The sequence below is a fragment of the Bos indicus x Bos taurus genome, chromosome 23 (genome assembly GCF_003369695.1).
Source record: "Bos indicus x Bos taurus breed Angus x Brahman F1 hybrid chromosome 23, Bos_hybrid_MaternalHap_v2.0, whole genome shotgun sequence".
NCBI lineage: Eukaryota > Metazoa > Chordata > Mammalia > Artiodactyla > Bovidae > Bos > Bos indicus x Bos taurus.
In genome coordinates this window covers 22,084,142-22,110,726 of record NC_040098.1, presented here as the reverse complement: position 1 = coordinate 22,110,726, position 26,585 = coordinate 22,084,142, and the positions used below count along the sequence as shown (strand labels likewise).

Genomic DNA, 26,585 nt, shown 5'->3' with positions numbered 1-26,585 from the left:
GATATGAAATTTGACTCATCATCACCCATCATGCTAATGGGAAGATCCCCTGGAGAAGGGAATGGCTACCTATTCCAATATTCTTGCCTGGAGAATTCCATGGGCAGAGGGACCTGGCAGGCTATGGTCCATGGTGTTGCAAAGAGGCAGACACAGCTGAAGCAACTGAGCATCCATGCATGCAGGGGCTTATTAAAGTAAACATGACTCAGAAAAAGACCTAAATGGGAAAAGAACCTTAAAACAAGGTGGATATGTGTATATGTATAACCAATTCATTTTGCTGTACAGCAGGAACTAACAAAACATTGTAAATCAAATATCCTGCTATAAAAATTAAAAAACAAAACAAAACATAAAACTGGGCCATACTCCTAAGGTTTTGATTCATAGAAATAGAATTTTATAGAATTTGTATTTCTATCAAGTTCCCAGGTGATGCTGATGCTCCCTGGTCCAGGGAAACACATTTAGAAAATCACGGTACTCAAGTGAAATACTAGAATCTTGTGAAAGATTGATTTTCCTAATTCACAGAGACCCATCTTCATACTTTGTTATTATAAAGTCTCAGTGTGGGTTCATGCATTGCCATCTTCTAAGTGTTTCAATGGAATATTATATGTATTAGGAAAAAGCATATTTTAATATCACATATTTCTCTGCAAAATGAAGAGGTCATTATCTAGCACAAAGAGAATAACCAAAAAAAAAAAAAGATTTAAAGAAGAAAAGTAAGAAAAAAGCAGTTACATTTTGCCTTTGATACATGGTATGTAGGACAGTAGTGTATAATGATGCAAGGGTCCCATTCTTTGAGAAATAAGTCTTCTTTGGGTAGGGGTGGTAAATGTAAAATGTGTGCAGCAACTCTTCTGGAAGGTACTTCACTGTCCCTGATAAGGTAGCTCACTGCCCAGATGGCTTTAACCAGCATTTTATTATTGCTCAGTTCTTCAGAACATTTTATCTTCTTCTCATTGTTTGGGGAGTGAGAAGATGAATGAGTGAAAAGCAAAATGTTCATTGATTGCAAAGGGAGTTTATTCTGATAAGAGATGGTGTCTGCAGTAATCAGGTCTTGAGAGATAGACTTGCCAACAGATTTGGAAAAGTGCACAGGATGCCAAGACTTAGACGAGAGAAAGCAGCAAATAAACAGAAAACAGGTCTGAAGACACCCTTTCTCCCACCCCAGCACTCTGCCTGTTACACCTTTTGTGTTAGTCTTTCTGTCCTTTCTGGCTCTGTGACCCCGTTGGACTATATCCTGCCAGGCTCCTCTGTCCATGGAATTTTCCAGGCGAGAATACTGGAGTGGGTAGCCATTCTCTTCTCCAGGCGATCTTCCCAACCCAGGGATTGAAACTGGATCACCTGAATTTCAGGCAGATTCTTTACCATCTGAACCACCAGGGAAGCCCAGGATGCTTTAAAATTTCAAGCCTCTATTCAAATATGAATAATACAAAATTCTCTGAAGTCATAAATGGTTTTGAATACTGTGCCACCCTCGGCTTTGTTCTACATGTAACCCAAAAGGTCATCGGGCAATCTTTACTGTTTTTCGAAAGAAACTTAGAGAATGCAGTACAATTAACTTCTAATCTTTATCTATAATTCTTAATTCTAGTCCCTTTTAGTGAGACCTTTGGCCAGAAACCTCACCTCTCAGGGTCTACCCTGGCAACCATACCCAGTCACCTAATCACGACTTCCCTTAGCTCTCCTTATCCAAATGTGCCATCATTCTGATCTAAACCTGTCTGCTTAAAACCGACCATTTTAGGTTGTATGCACCTGCGGGCTTTCTTTGTTTTTGTTTTCATTTTTAGTAAAATAAAAAGGACTATTGCATCAGTCACACAAAAAAAATTCCACAGTGAATTTTTGTTAAAAGGGTACAATATGCTCAAGTTGCCTTTTCTTCTCCAGGATCTGGTAGCCCAGGGTTTCCTACGGTGTCCTTCAGGGCCCACAAGTCCTCAAGAAGTGCTGCCTGTTTGATTCTTTAAAGCCTATTTATTGAATTGGTCCTTCTTTCAGGCCCTTGCTCTGTGCCTTCCGAGGTAACAGACTGGTACTCTGGGCTGACCTGAGAAAGCAGCAGTATCCAAGGTAACCATTTCCCTTGGGAATTAACATTCTTAAGGTTGATCTTCTGGGAAATGTTGCCTCCACCCCCTTTGTTCTATAACACACACCTATAGCACCTGGTGGTTAGGATTTGGCACCCAGGGAATAGGTGAAGGCAAGGCTTGGATATTAATGGGAAAGATATTTGCGAGAAGGCGGAAACCTTCTTGGTACCAGCCCAGCAACCATTCTGACATAAAGAGAAAGCCAAGACTCACCTGGACCCCATCCTTCTGCCTGCAACTGTAACGTCCTGTCCTTCTCCTCTGTTGTGATCTAGTGTTACAAGTCTCCACACAATTCACAAAGAAGAGCTTTTAGCTGATAAAGCACACATCACTCTTGGTTGAGTAACAGATTTTTGAGGAGTTACTCTGTTGTAGGCAATTACACAAAACATAAGATGTATTCTGCCTCTAGGAAACTTCCAGTTTAAAAAGGGGAAGAACTAACATAATGAAAATACCATATAATGATTGTAAATGCCACAGGAGCAGCCCAGAACATATCATAAGACTTCAGAGGAAAGCGCTTTCTTCCAATTTAAATTTCTTAAAATGTTTTATATCAGTTCTAACTTTTTATTTACCACGGATAAAGAAAAGTTTTCTTACAGATGTTAGCTCAGACAGTTCTGAGGTTTCCTAAGAAATATTGTGGCCTTACTGGTCATATTGATTCAACTTGAAAATTTGTCCATTTTATTATTTAGTTATAAGCAGCACATGTAGCAAGTTGCTAAAGTTATTCTTATTGTAAATATGCTATTGCTTCATAAATAGGAGCTCATTTTTGTTATTTCCTTACTATTTAAACTAATGTCTCTCTCTTGAAGGTGTTGCTATGGCAAATTAAATTAGAATTTTGGACCCCTCTCCCCTTTGCATACTCACACACTGCTATTTTCATGCTGACTCATGTGGCCCTGAGTGATCAAAACTCTTTTACAAATAACTCTTAGCATATTCAATGATCTAACCTAACTTGAGTCTATTTCTGACCTGTTCAGTCTTCACAGATGCCTGACTGTGAAACTGGAAATTCATGAGGTCACCTCTAAGAATTTTCTTTGTATTGTGTACAGCAGAGGGGAGGGTGGTATTTTTCATACTTATTTTCTTTTAACTCTGCTTTTTAAAAACTTTCTGAATCTGTCATTGCTATATGCTAAGCATATGGTCCAAAGCAGTTCCTGCTTTTGTAGAGAATAACCAAGTCAAGGACAGAGGGTACATTGTAATAATGAAATGCGAAGTTCTCATTAAAAGGCAAATCCTTCATCTCAAAAGATTGAACAGGATGCAACCTCAGTTGACTGGTGGGAATCTCCTATGAAAGCACTAAAAAAGTATTCCAACTGAAGACTATTTTTTGGATCTGTACCACTTTCATTTCAATGAATTGAAATATTTGAGTGTACTTTAAGCGTACATCCTATAAAAATTTATTCTGGGATACATAAATGTCAGCAAATGGGTTGCCAGCCATTATAATTCCTTCTTTGTTTAATACATATTTTCCCATCAGGGATTGTGACATGTTTCATCAATATAGACTCTACAAGAAATGTTGCCAGTTTTCTGCATAGTTGTGCCTCTTAATGAAATTTCCTGACCTTATTTTTCTCATTCCTGTGGACTCACCATCTTCCTTGTCTTCCTGCAGTCTGTTAGCTGCACAATAATTTTCCAAGTGTTCATCTCTAGCCTGTCTTAAACACTCTACCCATAACTTTACGCATTTCTAAAATCTCCACCTTGATGTTTTTTCAGGTGCCTAATAAAGCTCAAACCCCATTCCCCTCATCCCACCTAAACGTGATCTTCAGCGAGGGTAGGACCACTGTTGTCTACAGGGTTGCTAAGCCACCACTGTGGAATCACCACCTCCCTCTCCCCGCTTCCATTTCTCACCTTCAGTCAGGCACCAAGTTCTATTCATGTGCTTCTTAAATACCCCTTTATTAGCTCTCCTCTCTGTTGCCATCTGGTCCATTCAGGGATTCATTCTCGCTCACCTGGATTTCTACTGGAATTTGCTCATCTACTGCTGCCCTGTCAATATTTTCCTAAAATCCTGACATCAGTTTAATTAGGTCCCACTTGTTTATTTTTGTTTTTATTTTCATGACTAACAAGAACCTACTGTGTAGCACAGGGAACTCTGTTCAGTGCTCTGTGGTGACCTAAATGGGAAGGGAATCCAAAAAAGAGGGAATATATGTATATGTACCGCTGATTCACTTTGCTGTACAGCACAAACTAACACAGCATTGTAAAGCAACTATCCTCCAATTAAAAAAAAAAAAAAATTTTTAAAAAACAAGAAAAAGAAATAGAAGGAATCCAAATTGGAAAAATAAAATCCTGACACACACATACCAACATAAATAAATATGCACAGGCATTTCAGATCATCTCTCAAATTGCTACCAGAGGGAACTTCCAACATATACATCTCACCAGGTCACTTCTAGTTTTAAAGATTTTTCAATGGCATTTCTTCCCAGTGACTCAGATGGTAAAGAGTCTGCCCATAGGGCGGGAGACCTGGGTTCGATCCCTGGGTTGGGAAGATCCCCTGCAAAAGGGAAAGGCCATCCACTCCAGTATTCTGACCTGGAGAATTCCATGGATTGTATAGTCCATGGGGTTGCAAAGAGTCGGACATGACTGAGCAACTTTCACTTTCACTTTCAAGCCCCTTTTGATGTCTGTCTTGGGGTGGGATCATCCTTTTCCATCCTAGGTGAGCAGTAACAAACATCATTGCTCAAGCTGCTATTGGAGGGTTAGTGACCCTCATTGTCCTTCCAGGCAGGGGTCCTTTATTATTCCAAACTGGGTAGCTTAGCCCTGAGTGCCATTTTATTGCTTTAGAACCTCACTCAAGATTTCCTTGTAAAGAGCTCCAATGTGGTGCAGACAGCTGCCAGCCCCAGTTCTCAGGAGTGTTGTTTTCGTGTGTGTGTTATGACCAGTGTTTTTAATAGCGCATTGACAACAATGTGTGTTTGAAAAGTCTCCCCTAAATACCTGCTTCTGTAACTGATTGCAGTGGCTTCAAGTAGCCCTGATCTTTTCAGCCAAGTCAGACACCCACTTTCCAAGTTAACTCTGCTTCCACAAAGTACTTCCATGTAAATGAAAGATGTTAGACTTCTTTACATAAGCTCTGTAAAAAAGAGAGCCTCTCACCTTTTTTATAAGGAGGCCTGAAATATTCACCGTGAATTCTCTCACCACTTGAAAAATTACAGGGAATTAATGTCTGTTGCAGTAAAGGAAAATGACTGTGAATAGTCTTAAGGAGAATGAACCAGCCTTTTATATTTTTGTGTCTGTAAAACAGCTTCATTTGTAGCAGATACTTAAAAAAAAAGGCTAGTTCTTTGTCGAATGTGCTTAGTTGAAAGCCATGTCTGTGTCTGCTTTTTGTATTTGCACTTCTCAGTAGGCAATTTTTTTCCTTCTCTTTACTTAGATGTAATGGACTCATTTGAATGAAGATATCTGTGATCAATGGGGAAGATGAATAACATGGAATTTTTATTGACACTGCATTAGACACTGTTCTTGGCGTCCTTAGAACATCAGTGACGCCTGTGACAGGTGATAGAATATTGGAGAGAACACTGAATATCTATAGCAAGCATTAGAACTGGTACTGAAACAAATACATTAAAATCAAAGTTTCATCAAATATTTGGATGAAATTATATCCCTTGGAATAATCCAGTAGGGTGCTCAGATAGCACGTCAGAAAACACAAAATGAAGCCATGTGAGTGTAGGGTCACTTCATCTGTCTTTTGTCTGCTGCCATTTTATATGTGAAATGTAAAGACAGGTGGTAAAATAGGGAAGTTATGTGAGGCTCCTGCATGATTTCACCGGATGCTTTTAGTTACAGGGACTGGCAGTGGGGGCCGTCTGTATTGTGGAATCTGGAGTTTGACTCTTATTTCCATCGTAGTCTTGGCTGCAAAGAAAGCCACAGAGCTGCAGCAGGCCCTCTTTTCACCGTGGAGTGTGTCACATCCTGAAGTCCACCTGTTTGCTGCCTAAAATAAAAGCACATGGCAGTGCGATGCCTGGGCCGGACTCAGTGTCTGAACCCGGTGAGTGCTGGGAGCCCCACAGCGAAGGAGCGTAAACTTCACAAGCTCAGTTGCCCCGAAAGTTTGCTTTGACAATAGATTGTTTTCTGGATTAGAAAAATCCTATGTCCAGGTGATCATTTGGCATATATTAAAAAAAAGAAAATTTGAGCCAACTCCTCTAGATTTGCCCCAAAAATACTAGGTACATTTTGTCTTCTGAACTTGGAGCAAGCTCTCAGACATATGGCGAGTAGACACCCAGGATTGGAACACCAGGACAGGATCTTTTTGTTGCTCCTTTTAGCTAAATATACCCTACTTAGGGAACCCTGGAAACTTCCTGTATTTGTAGTGTAGGCTGGGGGTGGATGGAATGTCCTTGGTATCAAGGGTCATGGTCTGTTTTTAATTCATTTTAAAATCACAGAATCTCTCAACCATCATTTTGTAATTAGATAACAACTGTTGATAGAGCCCTTGCAGAAATAACATAGGGTGCCATCCCTCTTTCAATATCATAAAACATTTCTCATAATAAAGCTTATGAGCTAGGCAGTCCTATTTCATAACTGAAGAAAGAGACTCAAAGAACCTAAGTAACTTTCTAAAAGTCACAGAGGTTGTAAGTGGCTAAATCAGCACTCAAACCCAAGTTTTTAAACTTTAAAGTCAAGCTGCTCTTTCCAGCCCTGTGGCCCTTGATGCTGAAGTGGTTTTTGCTTCACCATCACCGTCATGGCAACCAGGCAGCCATGACCTATAGTATGTGCTGTAAGTCTTTCCTCTGAAGAACAGGAGGGAACCTGTTCTTTTTCTACTAAGTCCATTTTCTACTAAGCTTTGGAAGAAATTCTCTCTGCCAAAGTTTTATAGTTTGAAAAGGAAGGTAGTGATTTATTAAAGAAAAAGAAATGTTGATTGTCAGATTATGAGAAATTGGGCTGCTGAAACTTGGCCCTGTTTTGAAAAATCCAGAAGCAAATTGAAACCAACCTAAAAGAGGACTGCAATTTTGATTAGAAGCCCTGTCTCCAGACTCCATGAAATAGGGCTAGGTGACACAAGAACTGACGCAATGAAGAGGGATATTTATGGAAAATCCCATGGATGGAGGAGCCTGGTGGGCTGCAGTCCATGGGGTCGAGAAGAGTCGGCCACGCCTGAGCGACTTCACTTTCACTTTTCACTTTCATGCATTGGAGAAGGAAATGGCAACCCACTCCAGTGTTCTTGCCTAGAGAATCCCAGGGACCGGGGAGCCTGGTGGGCTGCCGTCTATGGGGTTGCACAGAGTCGGACACGACTGAAGTGACTTAGCATAGCATAGCATAGAAGCAGCGATCATGTTTATGTAGTGAAGGCAATCAAGCTCCCAAAGGCTGGAGTGTTGGTTGACCCACTTAAAATTGGCCAATTTTGAATAGTAAATTTACAGTGATGATTACTTTCATTACCATGAGACTAGTCTTCATATTTTTCCCTGTTGCCTAAAAATCTAAGTAAATCAATTGTCATACCTTCTAGCATTACACATTGTTATTTACCCATCATAACTTTCTACCACCTAACTTACTCAGGTTACCATGTGATCCAGGCCATAAGGGATGTGCAATCAAATTAAGGACTCTAGTTTGTGAATATTATTAATTAAAAAGCCTCACATAGGCATAGGACTAAAAACACACACCTGTAAGTGTTCCATGAATTGATCTTGTTTAAATAAGTGAAGTCGCTCAGTTGTGTCCAACTCTTTGCGACCCCATGGACTGTAGCCTATCAGGCTCCTCTGTCCATGGGATTTTCCAGGCAAGAGTGCTGGAGTGGATTGCCATTTCCTTCTCCAGGGGATCTTCCTGACCCAGGAATCGAACCCAGATCTCCAGCATTGCAAGCAGACATTTTACTATCTGAGCCACCAGGGAAGCCCCTCCTTGTTTAAATAATAAATTACTAAGTTTTATCTGCCTTACTAAAACTAAAGTCTGCAGTCATTAGACATAACTTAAGTGCTTCTGACTTATTCCCTTGCTTAACACACTCAACTTTATGAATCACTTTTTTCCTACATCAGAGAAGCATTTATAAATGAAATACCAACAAACTTTAATATTAGCCTTAAACAGAAACAACCAGAAAGGCAACAAACCACCAGAAAAATTAAAGCAGAAATTTATTTTATAAATCTTTAAAGATTTTTGGATAATCTTTTCCTGGAAGTTAAGTTATAGAGCAAAAAAAGCATGCACTTTACTTTTGGGTTAATTTTTCATTCAAGTGCTTTCAAAGTTTAATTAATTTTTATTTTTATTTATTTTTATTATTTGTTATTTTTATCTTGTGGCTATGCCACACAGCGTGTGGGATCTTATTTCCCGACCAGGGATCAAACCCTCACCTCCTGGATTGGAAGAATGGAGACTTAACCACTGGACAGTCCAGGCAAATCCCAAAAGTTTTAATTAATTTTTAAAAGTGTACCTCCCAAGACAGCCAGAGGCTCCTCTGTTAAACATCCAGGAATATAGAGCTAAATTAGCCCATATATTTGACTAAAATATGTCCCATCAACTTGGAAAATGCTAACATAGTTGCAAAGTGAGTCATGGCAGCCATCTCCTAGAAGTAATATTTAGCTCCCTCATTGAGCTGTGAGCTAGGAGAATACCTACTTTCTTGGGTTTATCAAAAGGCTTTCAATTATTTTAATATCTTTGAGACTGAATAGGTTGGTAGTGGTAAAGAGCAATTGCATGGATCTCATTAGAATGTATATCACGCACAATACTTCCAAAGCATGTCTGTCTTTTCAGAGATTAAAAAGAAAAGGTAATTTAGGGAAGATAGAATGGACTTAAGCAAGCGTTGTATTCTTTATCTGGCATTTTACTGACATAGGTCAGTAATTACCCCTCGCTGTGGCTTTGTGGTACTTGTCTTTCAAATAAAGGAAGGACAGAGATGGGAGGGGGAAGAGGAGGAAAAGGAAGGGGAAAGGTCAGAGCGGAAGGAACCAAGAATGAAAAAAATAGAGAGCATGCTGGAGAAAGAGAGACAGGAGGGGTAGGGAGAAAGGAGGTGGGGTCAAGGAAGAGGATGGAGGATGTTGATACAAGACCATGAGATGCTGTATTAAGGTCTGATTCATCTTCAGGATAAGTCAAAAAGAGAAAAACAAATATCGTATATTAACGCATATATAGGGAATCTAGAAAAATGGTGCTGATGAACCTATTTGCAGGGCAGGAATAGAGATGCAGATGTAGAGAATGGACTTGTGGATGCAGCGTGGGAAAGAGAGGGAGGGAGGAATTGAGAGTAGCAGTGACCTGTATACAGGTCTAGTTGTCTAGTTGCTAAGTCATGTCCAACTCCTTTTCGACCCCATAGACTTTAGCCTGCCCGTCTCCTCTGTCCTTGGGACTCCCCAGGCAGGAATAGTGGAGTGGGTTGCCATTTACTTCTCTAATATGTATACTACCATATATAAAATGGATAGCTAGTGGGAAGCTGCTGTACAACACAGCTCTGTGATGACCTAGAGGGGTCGGATGGCGGGGAGGGAAGGGAGGCTCAAGAGGAAGGGAATATATGCATACCTACAGCTGATTCATGTTGTTGTACAGCAGAAACTAACACACACTGGAAAACAATTATCCTCCTACTAAAACATAATACTTAAAAAAAAAATCTGATTCATCTTCAGTAGAGAAACAAAGATGCACCTTCATTTTATTAAAGGATTAAGACACGGGTAACCTCACCCACAGCTGCAAATAAAGGCTGCACCACTGGTTTCTTCTTTCTTAGTAGGTCAATTTCTCTACATTTCGTTGAGATATGTGCCTCAAATTAATTTCCTTTAGCTGGAAAAAGGTCCTACCTTCATTTCCTATCTTCACTGAATTTGGAAATCTAATTGGAGTGATAAACAACAATGAAAAAATGCATATTAATTATTGGAAGAAGCCTTTTCAATGAAAATTTTATACAATCTTGGAAAGCAAAGAAAAATAGAAATTAGAAAAATGGGGCACATAACTGGCAACATTGTTTTCAAACTGCCTAAATTAAGTGGCCTGTCTTCTGGAAGTTTTAATCAATCTGATAATCATTAGAATTATCTGGATAATTTAAGAAAAAGAAATCAGCTTTTGCTTAGCTTTATGTTTTATGTATATCAAATCCTCAAAAAATTTTTGAATTTGATTAGTCAAATGATTTGGCTTCGTTTTCAGATTAAAGAAAAACGCATGGGAAGGAAAGGTACAAAGACAAAAATTAAAGAGAACCTCATAAGGACCATTTCTGAACTCAAGTTCAATACAAGGAAAACTATATTGAACTACCAAGGTCCTCATGGTCTTTTCTCTGAAAACATCCTTTAGTCAAGGGCAAGGTCAGATCACCTTGAGAGTTAAGTGAATGTTAGTGCTGTACTCCACCCTTAGAAGCCAGGAATCTGCTGTTACTCTCAGTCGAATACCATCATTCCTTCCGTCTCAGTGGCCAGAACCACAGTCCTTCATGAGAATGAATGAACCACCATAATTTGTTTCCTTAGAAGCCTGGAGCTTGAATTCAAGTTTCTAGCTTGAATCTGGGACTAAAGGACTCTTGATTCTTGGCCTTCCTCCTCTCCCACTCCCTGTTAGAGTGAAATTTGAAGTCTTACTTAGTTTCTCCCTCTCACTCCCATCTACCCTTTATTCAGTTCCCTTCACACACTTATTTTTATCCTTTTTGTGGGTGAGTCAATAGGTTTTTTAAAAGGATAATATAAAATAGCATAATTAGCCAAGGAGGTAGACATGACCTATAATTTTATACCAGATAAGAGCCAATGTTAAAATTTTGATAGTTTCCTTTGAATATTGATATGTGCATATCTAGTTTTACATGGTTGAGTTCATGCTCTATGTGTATCATTTTGCAGCCCTCAGCAGTTACCTTGATTCTTCAACGGATGTCTCCTGAGTTCTAATGCTGTATGCAGTTTTATTTTGTTACCATCTAATGGGCTTTGTTTTCATAACAATATAAACTCTTCTAAGGAAGAGACTTTATATTCCATTTATTTGTCCTTGTTTTGCTTTCTACACATGCCTTCCTAAGCACTCAAAACATGTCTTGTTTTAATTCATTAGATTTATGGAAATCATTAAAATAAGTAGATCCCTTTCAGCAACCCCTTCACCTCTAGAAAGTAAGCTTTCCTCCAAGAATCCTTCAGCACTCCAAAATGAGTTGTTCTTTGGGAAAAGGACCTGGGCGTGGGGAAAATTTACTTTCAGACAATGTGCATGCCATAAAATCTGAAAAGTCTTTTTTTGATGCTCATTTAATCAGTTATATAAGTCTTGGATTCGATAGAGCTGTGAGGAAGGCAAAAAACAAAAAAAATGATCCCATGGACCTTCTCTAGTGTCCATCTCCTTCCTTAAGGCCATGCATGAAGTTCATTTTTCACATTGCACTTAAAGAGAACTTTCGAATCAGCAAATCTCCATCCTCACTACCTGCACACATCTCTGCATCACCCTTTCTTGCCCCCCACTGTATATCCCAGTCATTACCAAAGTGCCAGTAATGCAGTGTCTTACGCTTGTCTCTAGGCCTTTGCACGTGCTGGTCCCTCTGCCTAGAAGACCACACCTCCCCATGTCCACCAACCAAATCCCCCATCTTCACTTGGGGAACTGTTATCGTGTTTCAGGTCTCAGCTAAGAGGCCACTTTCTTTGGACATCTTCTTAGTCCTCGATAGGCTAGTGATTCCATCTAGCGGTACCTTAACACCTTGTGTTAACTAGTATCATAATATATAAAATGCCTGCCTGCTTACTTATCTTCCTCCATCTCCCACTGCACCGCAAAACCACAAGCTGTTTGAGGATAAAAATTGTATCTGTTCACGATTCTGTCCTCAATAGCTGGCTCTCATAGAGCAGGTCCTCACTGAATATTTCTGGAATGAAAGAATGACTTCCCTTCTTACCTGTTTCCACCTCTGTCATGTCCTTGGTACCCCATAAGTTTACCACACTACTGTCTGGAGTACCTACACCTTTGATCTTCCCTAACTTTCCCCTTAAGGGGAGACTGTCCTGGGCTCTACACTGAGGTTTGCCTCAGTAGTTTGTTAGTCTGATCTACTGTTCCACTCACAGGTGCTAACATCACACTCCTTACAAAGCGTGCATGCATGTGTGCTAAGTTGCTTTAGTCGTGTTAGACTCTTTGTGATCCTGTGGACCATTATCCGCCAGGCTCCTCTGTCCATGGAGCTTTTCCAGGAAAGAATACTGGAATGGGTTGCCATGCCCTCCTCCAGGGAGTCTTTCTGACCCAGAGATTGAACCCATGTCTCCTTCGGCTCCTGCATTGCAGGCAGATCCTTTACCGCTGAGCTACCCAGGAAGACTTCTTACATAGCACATGATTGTAAACTAGAGTCTTGCTGCTGCTAAGTCACTTCATTCGTGTCCGACTCTGTGCGACCCCATAGATGGCAGCCCACCAGGCTCCCCCGTCCCTGGGATTCTCCAGGCAAGAACACTGGAGTGGGTTGCCATTTCCTTCTCCAATGCATGAAAGTGAAAAGGGAAAGTGAAGTCGCTCAGTCGTGTCCAATCCCCAACGACCCCATGGACTGCAGCCTACCAGGCTCCTCCGTCCATGGGATTTTCCAGGCAAGAGTACTGGAGTGGGGTGCCATTGCCTTCTCCGAAACTAGAGTCTTAGCCCCAAAGAAAGCCTATCACAGCAGACTTTCAATCCTTCTCTGGAAGGGAGCTTTCTGCATTCCTCTAACACTGGCGTGAATTACAGCCAGCTTCTTTTATGTAGACCAGTGTCAGCACTAAATCTCTTTGAATAGTGGATACTTGCCCTGAGTGGTCATTTCACTTTGTGAAAGACTAATGTAAAATGAAATTTAAATGAGTCATTTTAAAGGAAATGTAGGGGATAGGGTCACTAATGACTTAGAGAGAAATAAAAAAGTCATTGTTACATGCTTCACACTTAATGTAGATATTAACTCTACTTCCATATGTTACTTACACGTTTGTGCAATGATTTCATTTGAGTTGAGGAGAAATTAAATGTATTTATTTTACTATGTGATTAAGTGGGGAGGATACTCATGAAATAGAGATCTGAAGAAAACATGAATTTTACTATCTAAGAAATAAATGAATTCATCTGAGCTACTTAGAGATGATTTCCATCTAGGTAAAATGGGGCAAAGTCCTGATTTTTTACCATTTGAGAAAAATTCTCTCTGGAAATTCCTCAAAGAGGAGAAAAAACTACTTGGTTCAGATTTAAGAGAAGATAAAACGCTTCTTGTTTCTATGGAAATGAACATGGGTCATCTTGAGTCTCTCCTTTCTTCTTATTTATTTTTTTCCTTAGGGCAGATTTCTCTAGCCTGCTTTGTAGTGTCTGATAACTTTACCACAGATGAATCATTAAATACAGAGCTAGTGAAATCTTTAGAGATAATATAAGTCAAATCTTTTATTTTGGAGATGAATAGTTGGCATTCAGACAAGGCAAGCATTTTGTCCTCTGTCACCCTCCTATAGAGCACCAGACTTGGAATTCACAACCAGTCTGGAACCTGGACCCTGGACCCTGGACCCTGTATTCTTTCTATCACATCACAGACATTTACTGGGAAATGTGAAATAATGCTAGATGGCTAAATAAACAGCCCCACTCAAACATTTAATGGATGCCATGTTAGCAATTTCCAACATGTTCTGACCACTGCTGCTGCTGCTGCTGCTGCTAAGTCGCTTCAGTTGTGTCTGACTCTGTGTGACCCCATAGATGGCAGCCCACCAGGCTCCCCCGTCCCTGGGATTCTCCAGGCAATAACACGTTGCCATTGCCTTCTCCAATGCATGAAAGTGAAAAGTGAAAATGAAGTCGCTCAGTCGTGTCCAACCCTTCTCCAGCGGATCTTCCCGACCCAGGAATCGAACCGGAATCTCCTGCATTGCAGGCAGATTCTTTACCAACTGAGCTATGAGAGAAGCCCTTATAAATCTTATTTTAGCCAGTAATAAAGCTGACGTGCCCAGAGTTCAGGAGACTTCCACAGCTTGACGGTGATGACATTGGAGCTTTAAGTCCGACAGTGGCCTCTTGAATCTGTGTATCGAACTGCTGCTTTGTATTTCCTTTCATTCAGGTACATTCGCAGATCATTCAAACATATGTGCAGGTGTGTTAAGAACACGAGCGTTGGCATTAAAAACAAGAATCAGATGACTGGCTCTGCCTCTTAGCTGTGTCACCCTACTTTTCTTCCTCTTGCTAGGTGCCTGTGTCCCAGGGGTGACCTGAGGCTACTCCAGAATAGCACTTCCTCTGAGAGAGGCCGCAGAGTTACCTAGGAGAACGCAAATAAAGTGCTTGCATCTGGAAACTGAGTCTGCCACCTGTGTTAAAAATTAATAAGCTAGAATGTTTTGTTAAACTTACTTTACATTCTCATTGGCTAAAGCTCTTGTTTTATTTCAACACCAAAACCTTACTTTTTTTAACCTTCTTTGAAAAAAAATTAAAAATTTACACCACTTAGTAATGTCAAGCTTAGCAAGGTCACATAAGAAGTTTAATTTATTCTTTATTAGGGCATTTTAACACTTTAAAGTCTTCCTTCTTAAAATGGCTTTAGAAAAAAAAAGTCCAAGTACCTTGTGGGAACTTGCTTTGTCATTATTTGCTTGTTTCTACTAAACATAAGGCTCTAGAGAAGAAATTCAAGATAACTGAAGATTTTGTTTAATCCTACTTTGTGTGTGTAATCAGTATTGAGAATAAAACAGAGATATGTTAAGAAATAAATATAAGAAAAAATCTTATTTAAACAAACAACAAGAACAACAAAATGTATCATTCTTTTAGAAACGTCACTATATGGTACACTATCTGTACCATACATAGTCGTTTTTCTTTTCAGCAATTAAAGACTACTGACCATCTAAAAATTTCCAGTATCCTTTCAGTGTCTACTGTATTGAAAATCTATGAGATCAAAAGTACAATTGTTCTAGACAGGAGCTATGCTGCCAAATTATGTTGTACAGAAAATAACTTAATATCAACCTAACACATATTCTGAGCAGATATAAAACTTAGTCCCCTATAATTTCAAAGCATCATTGAATAATTTGTTTCTCTGCACAACAGTTTAAAACATTAACATCTCTTTCCTCTTGTATTTCTTTGAGAATTTATTCTTTGATCTTGTCTCTAAAGAGTTTGATTTCATTTCCTACTACAGAGGTGTGGATTGGGTGGGAGTAATTTTAAAAGCTACAAAGTAGTAGCCATAAACAAAATAAGACCCGAAGAATGGAAGATTTTTTTTTTTCCTGGCATTACTGCTCCTGGAGAGTTAATGTGATAATGTGATGAGCTTCCTGGCTGTGAGATAGCATCGTGACCTGTAATTCTATTGATTCACCTTGGAACTATTCACCTACCAGAGACATTTTTTTTTTTTCATGCTGCATCGAGAAACTGAAATACTGCAGGGAGTTCCTAACTGACCTCCTACGTTTAGAGTCACCCCAACTCCCTAAATCATTTCCCACAGTACAGTGAGAGAGCACTCCAGAAAGTAAATCATGTCATCCCCTGCTTAGAATTCACCGGTAGTTTCCTATTACAAGACAGTAAGTCCAACTCCTTTAATAAAGCTTTCATGGTCCTTACAGAAGAGGGCCTGCTTTCTTGTCTAGTCTCAAATCCCATCACTTACCTCGGTTCCTTAAACATCATTTGCTGTTCCATGACGTGCATAATCCATGATCCAGCCCCATGATGTACATAAATGCCTTTTCCAGGTACTCCCCAAGTCCCCTGTCTGTTCACTAGCTTATGGCACATGCTTGCTTGTTCAGTGAAAAATAGAAGAGGAAACATATTTTGGACTAAGGTCACACTAGATAAAAGAGATTGAAAAAAGGATAAAGTTTGTTTTCTTCTCTACCAACTTCTAATCTCTGTATATACTATACCTCTCTACATCTGACTGCCTACTAATCTCAGACACTTATACTATCTTTTACTTTCCCTGTTCTTAGGGAAGCAGGCTCTAAAAAATAATTTGTGATTAGTTAAATACACTCAGCGTGAATCACTGAGTCAAATATTACAGAATGTTTATTATATACCAGGCTTTGTTCTAGGCTCAGGGAGATTACCAGCGAACAGGATGGTGCCAGCTCTCAACAAGCACACATTCTAATGAAGGAAATGGAAGAGGAGCAACTAAATCATTAAATAAGATGATTTCAGGTAGAAATAGTAGGGAGAAAACAAAACATTTACATCCTATGGAAAAATCTGAATGAACTTTTGGGCCAAGCTAACAGGACTAAGTGCTGGGAAGAAGGGGTCTAGTTTAGATTACGTGGTTCAAAGGGTCCCTTTGAAGCTAAGCCCTCTGTGAGGAAGAAGCCTCGGCCATAGAACAGAAGCACCCGGCAGAGGGGTGGGTAGTGCACAGGCCATGAGGTGAAAATTAACTTGGTGTGTTTCAGAGTAGAAAGAAAGACCAGGATAGCTGGAGTGGAGTTCAGGAGAAGAGGCCTGAGGGCTTGGCCAGCAGCAAGCCATGCAGTGCCTAGCAGACCTAGCAAGGGGCTCTTATTTTATTCCTAGTGCAAGTGAAAGCCAGTAGAAGGTTTTAGGTGCATAAATGATGTGAGCTTATTTAGAACTGTCCAAGCAGGCTCTGGCTTCCATGTAAAGTATACTTTGAGAGAGAGCAGAAGTGGACCCAAGGATGCGGGTTAAAGACCTAAATAAAGAATCTGCCTGCAATTCAGGAGACCCAGGTTCTATTTTTGGGTCAGAAAGATCCCCTGGAGAAGGACATGGCAACCCACCCCAGTATTCTAGCCTGGAAATTTCCATGGACAGAGGAGCCTGGCAAGCTACTGTCTATGGGGTCGCAAAGAGTCAGACACGACTGAGCGACTAATGCTCACTACTTTCACTTTCACTTAATGATATTGGTTCAATTCATGATAGAGCTGAAAAACTTCTTCAGTATTATGTAAACATTTTTACTTATATCACTCTTTTTATAGAAGAGAAAACTGAAACTTAGAAGGGGAAATGAACCAGCTAAGGATTTCTTATCCAGTTATTAGGAGATGCACACTACAGCCCAGGTCCATGAATCCAACCTAACTCCTTACAAACTCAGGGAAGTTCTGCCCAGAGGATAATTATTGTATTCATTCTTTGTTTCTCCTACATAGAAGCACTCACGTGTTGGGAAATGAATTGACTCTTCTACCACAAAAGAGTAGAATTATCTCTTACAAATAATGTGCAGAAGTGTATTTCTGGACTGTATTGAGTAGATTTGATTGGGCCAATGGTTTGTACAAGATGTTCAGTCAATAGAGCTTTCGATTCAAGGATGTGCAAAGACTGTTTATTTTATCCTAGTGTGTGAAGTAGAGCCGGTTAAAAGAGAGAAATGCATTCAATTTGTTACATTCATTTACATATAATAAGATGAAAGCATATCTTTTATGAAGTCATTTTTGTAAAAAATGGATATTAGACAATTTTAAAAGAAGCAGTGAACAGCTAGCCAAACCCAGTATAGACCAGCTATTTAAAAATCTGTATTTTGCCTTCTTCAAAATTTCGACTTTTGCCCAGACACATTATCAGCACCCTCTTTGATCCAGAATAATCTCCAAACAAGGCCTGAGGGAGACATAAATCTTTGTTCTGCTGCTAACAATCCCTCAGAAATCTTTTTGATGACAGAAATGAGTAAAGACAGAACTGCACTTTCTTAAGTGAATAAATAAAGCCTTTAAAATACTTTTTTTTTTTTTCAAATAATTTGAAGCACAAGTCAACATCGCAGATGGGATTTCAAAGAAGTGGAGACAAGGGCGGAGCTAAAACATATACCAAGCTTAAAGCAAAAATAAGCCCAAAAGAGGAGCAAATTGACCTGTACTAAAAGAACAAAAGCCATCCTTGAAAACCTGTCAGTGCTAGGGCAGAATTTCCCACCTTTCTGCCTGCAGCTCACTGGGGGACTCCAGAGAGTTTACTAAAGACAGAGCATTGGGAACCTACAGCCAGAATTTCAGTTTGGCTTTTTAAACGAAAAAAGATGGGGAAATTGCAGAGATGCCATAGAGAGTGGGAAATAATGCCAAATGAAGGGGAAATATTCTCACAACTCTTATTTAGAAATATATTGTTCATTTAGAGTTCAGTTCAGTTTTGTCACTCAGTCGTGTCTGACTCTTTACGACCCCATGAATTGCAGCACGCATTTAGAGTTGCTGCTGCTGCTGCTAAGTCACTTCAGTCGTGTCCGACTCTGTGCAACCCCAGAGACGGCAGCCCACCAGGCTCCCCTGTCCCTGGGGTTCTCCAGGCAAGAACACTGGAGTAGGTTGCCATTTCCTTCTCCAATGCATGAAAGTGAGAAGTGAGAGTGAAATTGCTCAGTCGTGTCCGACTTTTAGCGACCCCATGGACCACAGTCTACCAGGCTCCTCCATCCATGGGGTTTTCCTGGCAAGAGTACTGGAGTGGGGTGCCATTGCCTTCTCTGCATTTAGAGTTAGGTTTAGTTAAATAGAAAAATTGTTTTTTATTAATTTTTATTGGAGTGTAGTTGCTTTACAATGTTGTGTTAGTTTCCACTGTACAGCAAAATGAATCAGCCATACATATACATATACATCTATCCACTTCATTTTGAACTTCCTTCCCATTCAGGTGACTGCTGTTCTTTAAGTCAAGTTCCCTGTGCTATACAGTGTTCTTTCACTAGTTATCTATTTTATATATACTATCAATAGTGTATATATGTCAATCCAAATCTCTCAATTCCTTCTATACCCACCCCCTTGGTATCCATATATTAGGGTGAAGTAAGTCAGACTAAGAAAAACAAATATTGTATATTAGTATATATATGTGGAATCTAGAAAAATGGTATAGGTGATCTTATTTGCAAAGCAGAAATAGAGACAGACATAGACTGTTCTTATTTAACATGTTGGGAGGAAATGGGTATATGGAGTGACTATTAAATTTTTCTTGTAATTCTTGATGATCCTTACTAATAAAATGTGTTATTGTTGTTTTGTCTCAGTTGTGTCCAACTCTTTGCAACCCCATGGACTGCAGCACACCAGGCTTCCCCATCCTTCACTGTCTCCTGGAGTTTGCCCAAATTCATGTCCATGGAGTCCATGATGTCATCCAACCATCTCATCTTCTGTTGCTGTCTTCTCCTCCTGCCCTCAGTCTTTCCCATCATCAGGGTCTTTTCCAATGAATTGGCTCTTCGTATCACATGGCCAAAATATTGGAACTTCAGCATCAGTCCTTCTAATGAATATTCAGGGTTGATTTCCTTTAGAATTGATTGATTTGATCTCTTTGCAGTCCAAGGGAATCTCAAGAGTCTTATCCAGGACCACAGTTCAAAGGTATCAATTCTCTGGCATTCAGCCTTCTTTATGGTCCAACTCTCACATCATTATATGGCTACTGGAAAAACCATAGCTTTGACTGTTGACAAAGTGATGTCTCTGCTTTTTAATATGCTGTCTAGGTTTGTCATGGCTTTTCTTCCAAGGAGCAAGTGTCTTTTAATTTCGTGGCTACAGCCACCATCCACAGTAATTTTGGAGCCCACTTAAATAAAGTCTGTCACTGTTTCCATTGTTTCTCCATCTATTTCCCTTGAAGTGATGGGACCGAATGCCATGATCTTAGTTTTTTGAATGTTGAGTTTTAAGCTAATTTTTTCACTCTCCTCTTTCACCTTCATCAAGAGGCTCTTTAGTTCCTCTTCACTTTCTGCTATTAGGGTGGTGTCATCTGCATATCTGAGGTTATTGATATTTCTCTCAGCAATCTTGATTCCATCCAGCCCGGCATTTTGCATGATGTACTCTGCATATAAGATAAATAAGCAGGGTGACAATATACAGGCTTGATGTGCTTTTTCCCAGTTTTGAACCAGTCCATTGTTCCATGTCAGGTTCTAACTGTTGCTTCTTGACCTGCATAATATTTGTACTTTCTGTAAATTTCTCAAGATTTTTGTGTTTCAACACATTCTCAAGTTCTAGGGCGGCTTTGGTATAAAAACAAATACTTCAGATATAAGTATCTAATCTAGCAAGTCCACAATAACGTCCCTTGAGTACACAGCACCCTGTGAAAATAGTAGTGGTAACCAGAGTTGGATTTGTGGCCCTTATCTACTACCTTTCTGTTCCCTGTTCTGACTCTCCACCTTTATATCTTCACAAGATAAATGTCTTGCCTGATGTAGCAAGTGCACAATCTATTCACGACATAAATTCACCTTTGTACCTGTCTCCTCCAGGACCTGATGTACATTTTCAGAACCAGAATCCATCCTGCAACCTGCCACTGGGTTCGATATTCCATCTAACAACCACAGCCATTAAAGTACATGACAGTTGTGGCAAAATTAATTAAGATTTGATGATGGCTGTCTGGGATTTCTTTCTGAATGTACAGCACACTGGTTGAGAATTAACTGCTGTGAATCTGGTTAAGCAACTCAGTGTCCACCTTTTGAATATCCTGGTGGGCTTCCCTTGTGTCTCAGCTAGTAAAGAATCTACCTGCAATGTGGGAGACCTGGGTTTAATCCTTGGGTTGGGAAGATGCCCTGGAGAAAGGAAAGGCTACTCACTCCAGTATTCTGGCCTAAAGAATTCCATGGACTGTATAGGTCGGACACAACTGAGTGACTTTCACTTCACTCTTTTGATTTTGTCCACTCTACTTCATGTGAAATCCTGAAATTGAAATGACTTTTGACAACCCCACCTGAAGTCTTATCCATCTCATTTGGAAGGTCTGTCCACTGTGTTTTCTGGTCAACCTACAACTGGTGGATTAGGTTTTAATGAGTGAACAAGTGCTCACATTATATTTAGTAAACATTTCAATACTATTAAATTATTTGTTAAAAAGCAGTATTTTTTTCTACTTGTTCTGCAATACACAGCTGTACTCCCAAAATATAAACAAGGAGGGATGTTTGTAATGCTTGGGTGTGTTAGTGTATGTGTGTGTGTTAATGTAGGTGTGTGTATTAATGTAGGTATGTGTGTTAGCCTTAGAAAGTTTAGCATATATTTTAAAAATACATTATTATTGTAATTTTTTAAAGATTGTTAACTTCATGCCATGCTTCACTTTTGGCCAAAACTGAATACTTAAACTTGATCATGCATAAAGGAGTTACTATTGATTAGTCCAAAAGGAAATGGTAAGAATGAGGTTATGGATGAGATCAACATAATCTGTATGTACATTTTCCTATGCATGCAGCAAGTCTTGTATAACTTCATGATACTCTTTGCATCCTTTCTAATCCCAGTCATCTTGCATGGTATCTCATGGAGCTCCAAAAGGTTGAATATAAACTCATCACATGCTACTCCACCCACATCAGTTCCTCAACTGCTAGAGCCTACTTCTGCCTTTTGTGCCCCTTCACTTAGAGTAAGAATCTGTTCTCTGGAATTTGCATCCCCCTAGTAACTTCAGTCTCCCCTTTTTCTGTTTTCAAGGATGGGAGGAACAGTTTTATTGGACACCAGCTGGGCGGGGTAGTGGAAGTGCCAAACAGCAAGGACCAGCGGGTCAAGTCAGCCAGAGCCATTCAAATCACCTACTACCTCCAGACCTATGGCTCTGCCACTCAAGACCTCATAGGGGAGAAGTGGGAGAATGAGTTCTGTAAACTTATGCGGAAGCTCCAGGAGGAGCACCAGGACCTCCAGCTCTACTCATTAGCATCCTTTAGCCTCTGGAGAGACTTTCATAAGTCCAGCATCCTGGCCAGGAGCAAGGTCTTAGTGAGCCTCATGCTGATCCTGACCACAGCCACCCTCTCCAGCTCCATGAAGGACTGTTTGCGTGGCAAGCCCTTCCTGGGCCTCCTGGGGGTGCTCACCGTGTGCATCTCCATCATTACTGCAGCTGGAATCTTCTTCATCACCGACGGAAAGTATAATTCCACCCTGCTGGGAATCCCGTTCTTCGCCATGGGTAACTATCCATCCTTGCGGTAATCGGCTTCTTACCGGTGTGGGGCAAGGCAGAACATTTCTTGAATTCTCAGGTGGAAATCTGTTTTAATTTTGCATCGGTGTATCTGTGTGATGATGTGAAATTTTACTCAGGGTGGTGTCTGTTTTCCCTTAGTCCTTTTTCAGTCATCTGTAGGCTGACCAAGCCATCTTCCCATTTATACCAGGGACTTTCATGCTGTTCAGTGTTTGTTTTTTTTAAGTACACACTACTGGAATTCTCTACTCAACTTCCTCAAAGATCATAGGATGAAGATCATGGGGTACAAATTTAAAGAGATCCAAAATCTGCTTCACAAAAAACTATGGTTCATACTTGTCTTGAATCCTCAGATTAATGGTGGTCAGGAGTGGATATCATGGGATGAAAATTCTGAGAGCCGCTGAAAAGTTCTAATCTCAAAGAACTTCTTCATGAAGTTTTGTCTATTAATTCATTTCAAATCTTTTGCAAAAATATACTCCATTTGCCCACCTCTACTTAAAATTTTCCTGCAACCACTTAAAGATGTGTGTGTTATGCTAAGTTGCTTCAGCTGTGTCTGACCCTTTATGATGCTATGGCCTGTAGCCTGCCGGGAGTCCGGGATTGCCCATGGGATTCTCCAGGCCAGAATACTGGAGTGTGTTGACATGCCCTCCTCTAGGGGATCTTCCCAATCCAGGGATCAAACCCATGTCTCTTAAGTCTCCTGCTTTGGCAGGCAGATTATTTACCACTTGCACCATTTGGGAAGCCCACTTGGTGGGAAGTCCTCTAATTTTTTGATATCTCGGTGAAAACAATTCATGAGTATCTTCAGTCAAGTTTATTCCTTCTTATGTGTTTTCCCCAGACAACATTAACAGTGTAGAAAGTGGAATGTGTGTGTGTGTGTGTTTCTTGCAGAGAATATCAAGTCTGGGAAGAAAAGTGAGTGACGTTTCATTAACAAGATTGATGGAGCTTATCAGAATAGAGATGATAATGGTGATATTGTGGTACTGCTGAAGAGTTCTGTCCCTTGTGATACAATTCCCTACATAAAGCAAAGGATAAGCTGTGAAAATGGTCTCTAGATGGTGAACTGATATTCACAGGAGAGTTTTCAGCTATAAAATAATTGCTTTGCACTCCCTGGCTTAATATCAGCCATAAATTATAGTTTCACTATTAAGTAACAAAGATATAGGCATGTGGTTAAAGTCTTCAAGGTGATCTGGACTCTTTTCATGTTGACTGAAGCAAACATTTTTGAAAACAGCCCTGCAAAGTGGATTTATCTAGAAACACATCTTCACTGTGGTCGTGTTAGCTCATCCCCTTCTCAGTTTCCTCTTATATAAGAAAAGGGTAAAAAAAAAAAAAAAAAAGAAAGAAAAGGATAAACAAAAAGTCAGTACCAATTTGACCACCATGGTACAATAGAATTCCTACTTAAAACTAAATAATAATAACAATGATAATTATAATAATAATAAAGCTTTGATTATCAGTTTAAAAATGAGGCTAATGATTGAATAAAGTAATGAGGATAAAAAATAAGTCAAAGAATTGTTTTCTGAACATAATAGAATATCCTAAAGGTATTAGTACAGAGTAGACACTCAGTAAGATTTATTGTGTTAGTTCTTAACAAGGGGTGTTAAGTGCAGTGTATTCAATGATGAATAGGAAACAGTCCCTGGCTTCAAGAAATTGAAAGTCTTTCTTGCATTCTGTGTATCATCTTTAAATGCATGTTCATCTTGTTAACAAAAAGAATTTTTCTATTTCCTGAAGGAATATATGAAATTTTTTTCCACTAGTGACAAGGATAGGTCTAGATTAGAACCATTTATACTTGTTATGTTTGGGAGCTCAGTGTTTTAACTAAATACAGGATTCTTATAAATCATGCAGCATGATTCACCGATGAAACATGGATCATTCAAGATGGACAAATTAGACACCTTAGAGCTGAGAAGGCTTTTTCTAAAACTGGTAGCAATATAATTAGGTAGTGGAAAGACTTATTAGGAAAATTCTATAAAGTATGCAATTACATAGTTTATACAAATATAGAGAAAAATTGTCTTTGGTGGTGCTGAGTTGTATCCTCCGCTCAGATACAAAATCAGAGTGACGTTTTCATTCCTTAAAGAAAGACTAAAGAACACTGAAAGCCACAGTGAGGAAAATGTTCAAAACCTAAAACCCACACCTTTCATATTTTCTTCTCTCTCAGTCATCTTTATAACCACAAATCAGTCCTGGACTGGATTTGTACAGACTCCAGAAGCCCAGTGAATGGTTACTCTTCAGTATTTCTACAGTTCAAGTTCTTAAAATATTCTTAAAGGAAATTTTCTGCTATCTTCTGAAAACATGGCACCAATAGACCTGTAAACATATACTTATCATTGAAGATATTTACTCCATCAAGGGAGTGTTGGTTTTGTTGTGCTTTGTTTTGCTTGTAAAATGATTCTAATATTAATAGTAAAGATACCAAGATGGAGATCTAGTGAAATGAAAAGGACATGCCACAGAGCTCAGACATCTGGCTTTCCATCCCAGCTTTTCCACTAACTTTGTATGTTTTGTTAGGCAAGTTATGTATAGTCCCTTTGTCCCAGTTCTTCATCTATGAAATGAAGGATTTGGACTCTTCAGTCATAAATGTTGAAGATCTTATAATATTATTCATTTCATTTCTCAATTGAAGTTAGAATTTTGTCATTCTTTTGCAAAAACCTTGAAGGTATGTATTATCCCCAGACTTCTTATCTCCATTCTGCTTTGTTGACATGCATGTGTGTGTGTGTGTGAAAGAGAGAGAGAGAGATGGACGGGGAACTTTAGAATAGAAAAATCACAGCCGCTCATGCAGAGCCTCAGATCCACAAAGCACATCTCAGTGACCGTGGTGAGATGTATGTAATGTCAAGCATCCATAAGCTGAGTCTGGCAGATATATACCTCCTGGTGGTACACATAGCATTGTTTAAAAGTAGTCCTTTGATGAATTAGTTGACATGGTGTCAAAACTGCACAGTGCAATGTCAGTTGTATATAAGGGAAAGAGGCCCAACTCTTTTTATAAGCCTCTATTTCTGTGTTCCTTCATGGATTTCTTTAAGGTAGTGAATATTCTCTCCTTTATGCTCCAGGATTCAAGCCATTCATCCTCATTAGAACTTATCCCTAAAGCTGAGTATGTCACTGAGGTGTTCTACTCTTCAACCATTTTATTTTTGACTGCCTGTCTTCCTTTTATACTTCATCTTCGTGTCCTTTTTCCTGACTATCCATCCACTTAATGTCCCCAGTGTCATTTCAGAAGCGTGTATACAATACTTCTGAATCCTGTATTTTTTAAGCCTGTACCAATTTTCATATTTTGCCCTGGTGTCCGTATTAGTAGGGCTTCCCAGGTGGTGCTAGTGATAAAGAACCTGCCTGCCAATGCAGGAGACATAAGAGATGCAGGTTCCATCCCTGGGTGGGAAAGATCCCCTTGAGGAAGGCATGGCAGCCCACTCCAGTATTCTTGCCTGGAGAATCCCATGGGCAGTAGAGCCTGGGGGGGCTACAGTCCATTGGGCTGTAAAGAGTCAGACTCAACTGAAGCGGCTTAGCACACACGTGTGCCCTGTAAGTACAGGTATGTTTGTCAAGTTGTACATTTAAGATATAGGCTTAGAAAGAAGTTAAAAATAGGCATGTGTATTCTTTCTAGAAAAGATTTCAGAGAGAGAAATCCAGAATTAATTTCTTTAAAAATGCCTAAAATGACCCCTTTTGGCTCCAGCCTAATGTCCTTTCTCTGCACAAGCATAAACCAATGAGAATGCCACTAATTTAATTTATAACTCATTGTCAGCTTTTTTTTCACCTCATTTGCTTTATGTGGATGGGTTTCCTCTTTCTGGAAGGAGAAATATGGGCTAATATCACACACAGACGCCAAGCTGGCTCCTGCTGTATCTCTTGCTGATCTTCTGTGGATCGCTGCCAGGGACATTAAGAGCCTTGGTTCACTATTATTTTTGCTGTCCATCCTGAGTTTGTTTTATATGCCAGGAGTCTTAACTTTAGTCAGTTTGATTGTACTGGACATGTGCAGATGACTTGTGATCTTTTTTTTCAGGTGAACCCAGGGTTTTCAGATAAAAGACTCTCTCATTCATTATCCAAAACTGAGCTCCATATTCATTTAGCTATTAATTT

At 39.6% G+C, this 26,585-nt stretch overlaps 1 protein-coding gene across 2 annotated transcripts in view; it reads left to right on the top strand.

Annotated features, from left to right (window-relative positions):
- The window catches only part of LOC113881576 (patched domain-containing protein 4-like), a 58,500-nt gene extending 35,549 nt beyond the window's left edge, over positions 1–22,951 (top strand). For both annotated transcript variants that reach the window (XM_027524611.1, XM_027524610.1), the window contains one exon: positions 21,872–22,951. In XM_027524611.1, coding sequence (XP_027380412.1) covers positions 21,872–22,375 — 504 coding nt within the window. In that variant the 3' untranslated portion in view covers positions 22,376–22,951. The remainder of the gene's footprint in view (positions 1–21,871) is intronic.
- Positions 22,952–26,585: the final 3,634 nt, after the last annotated feature.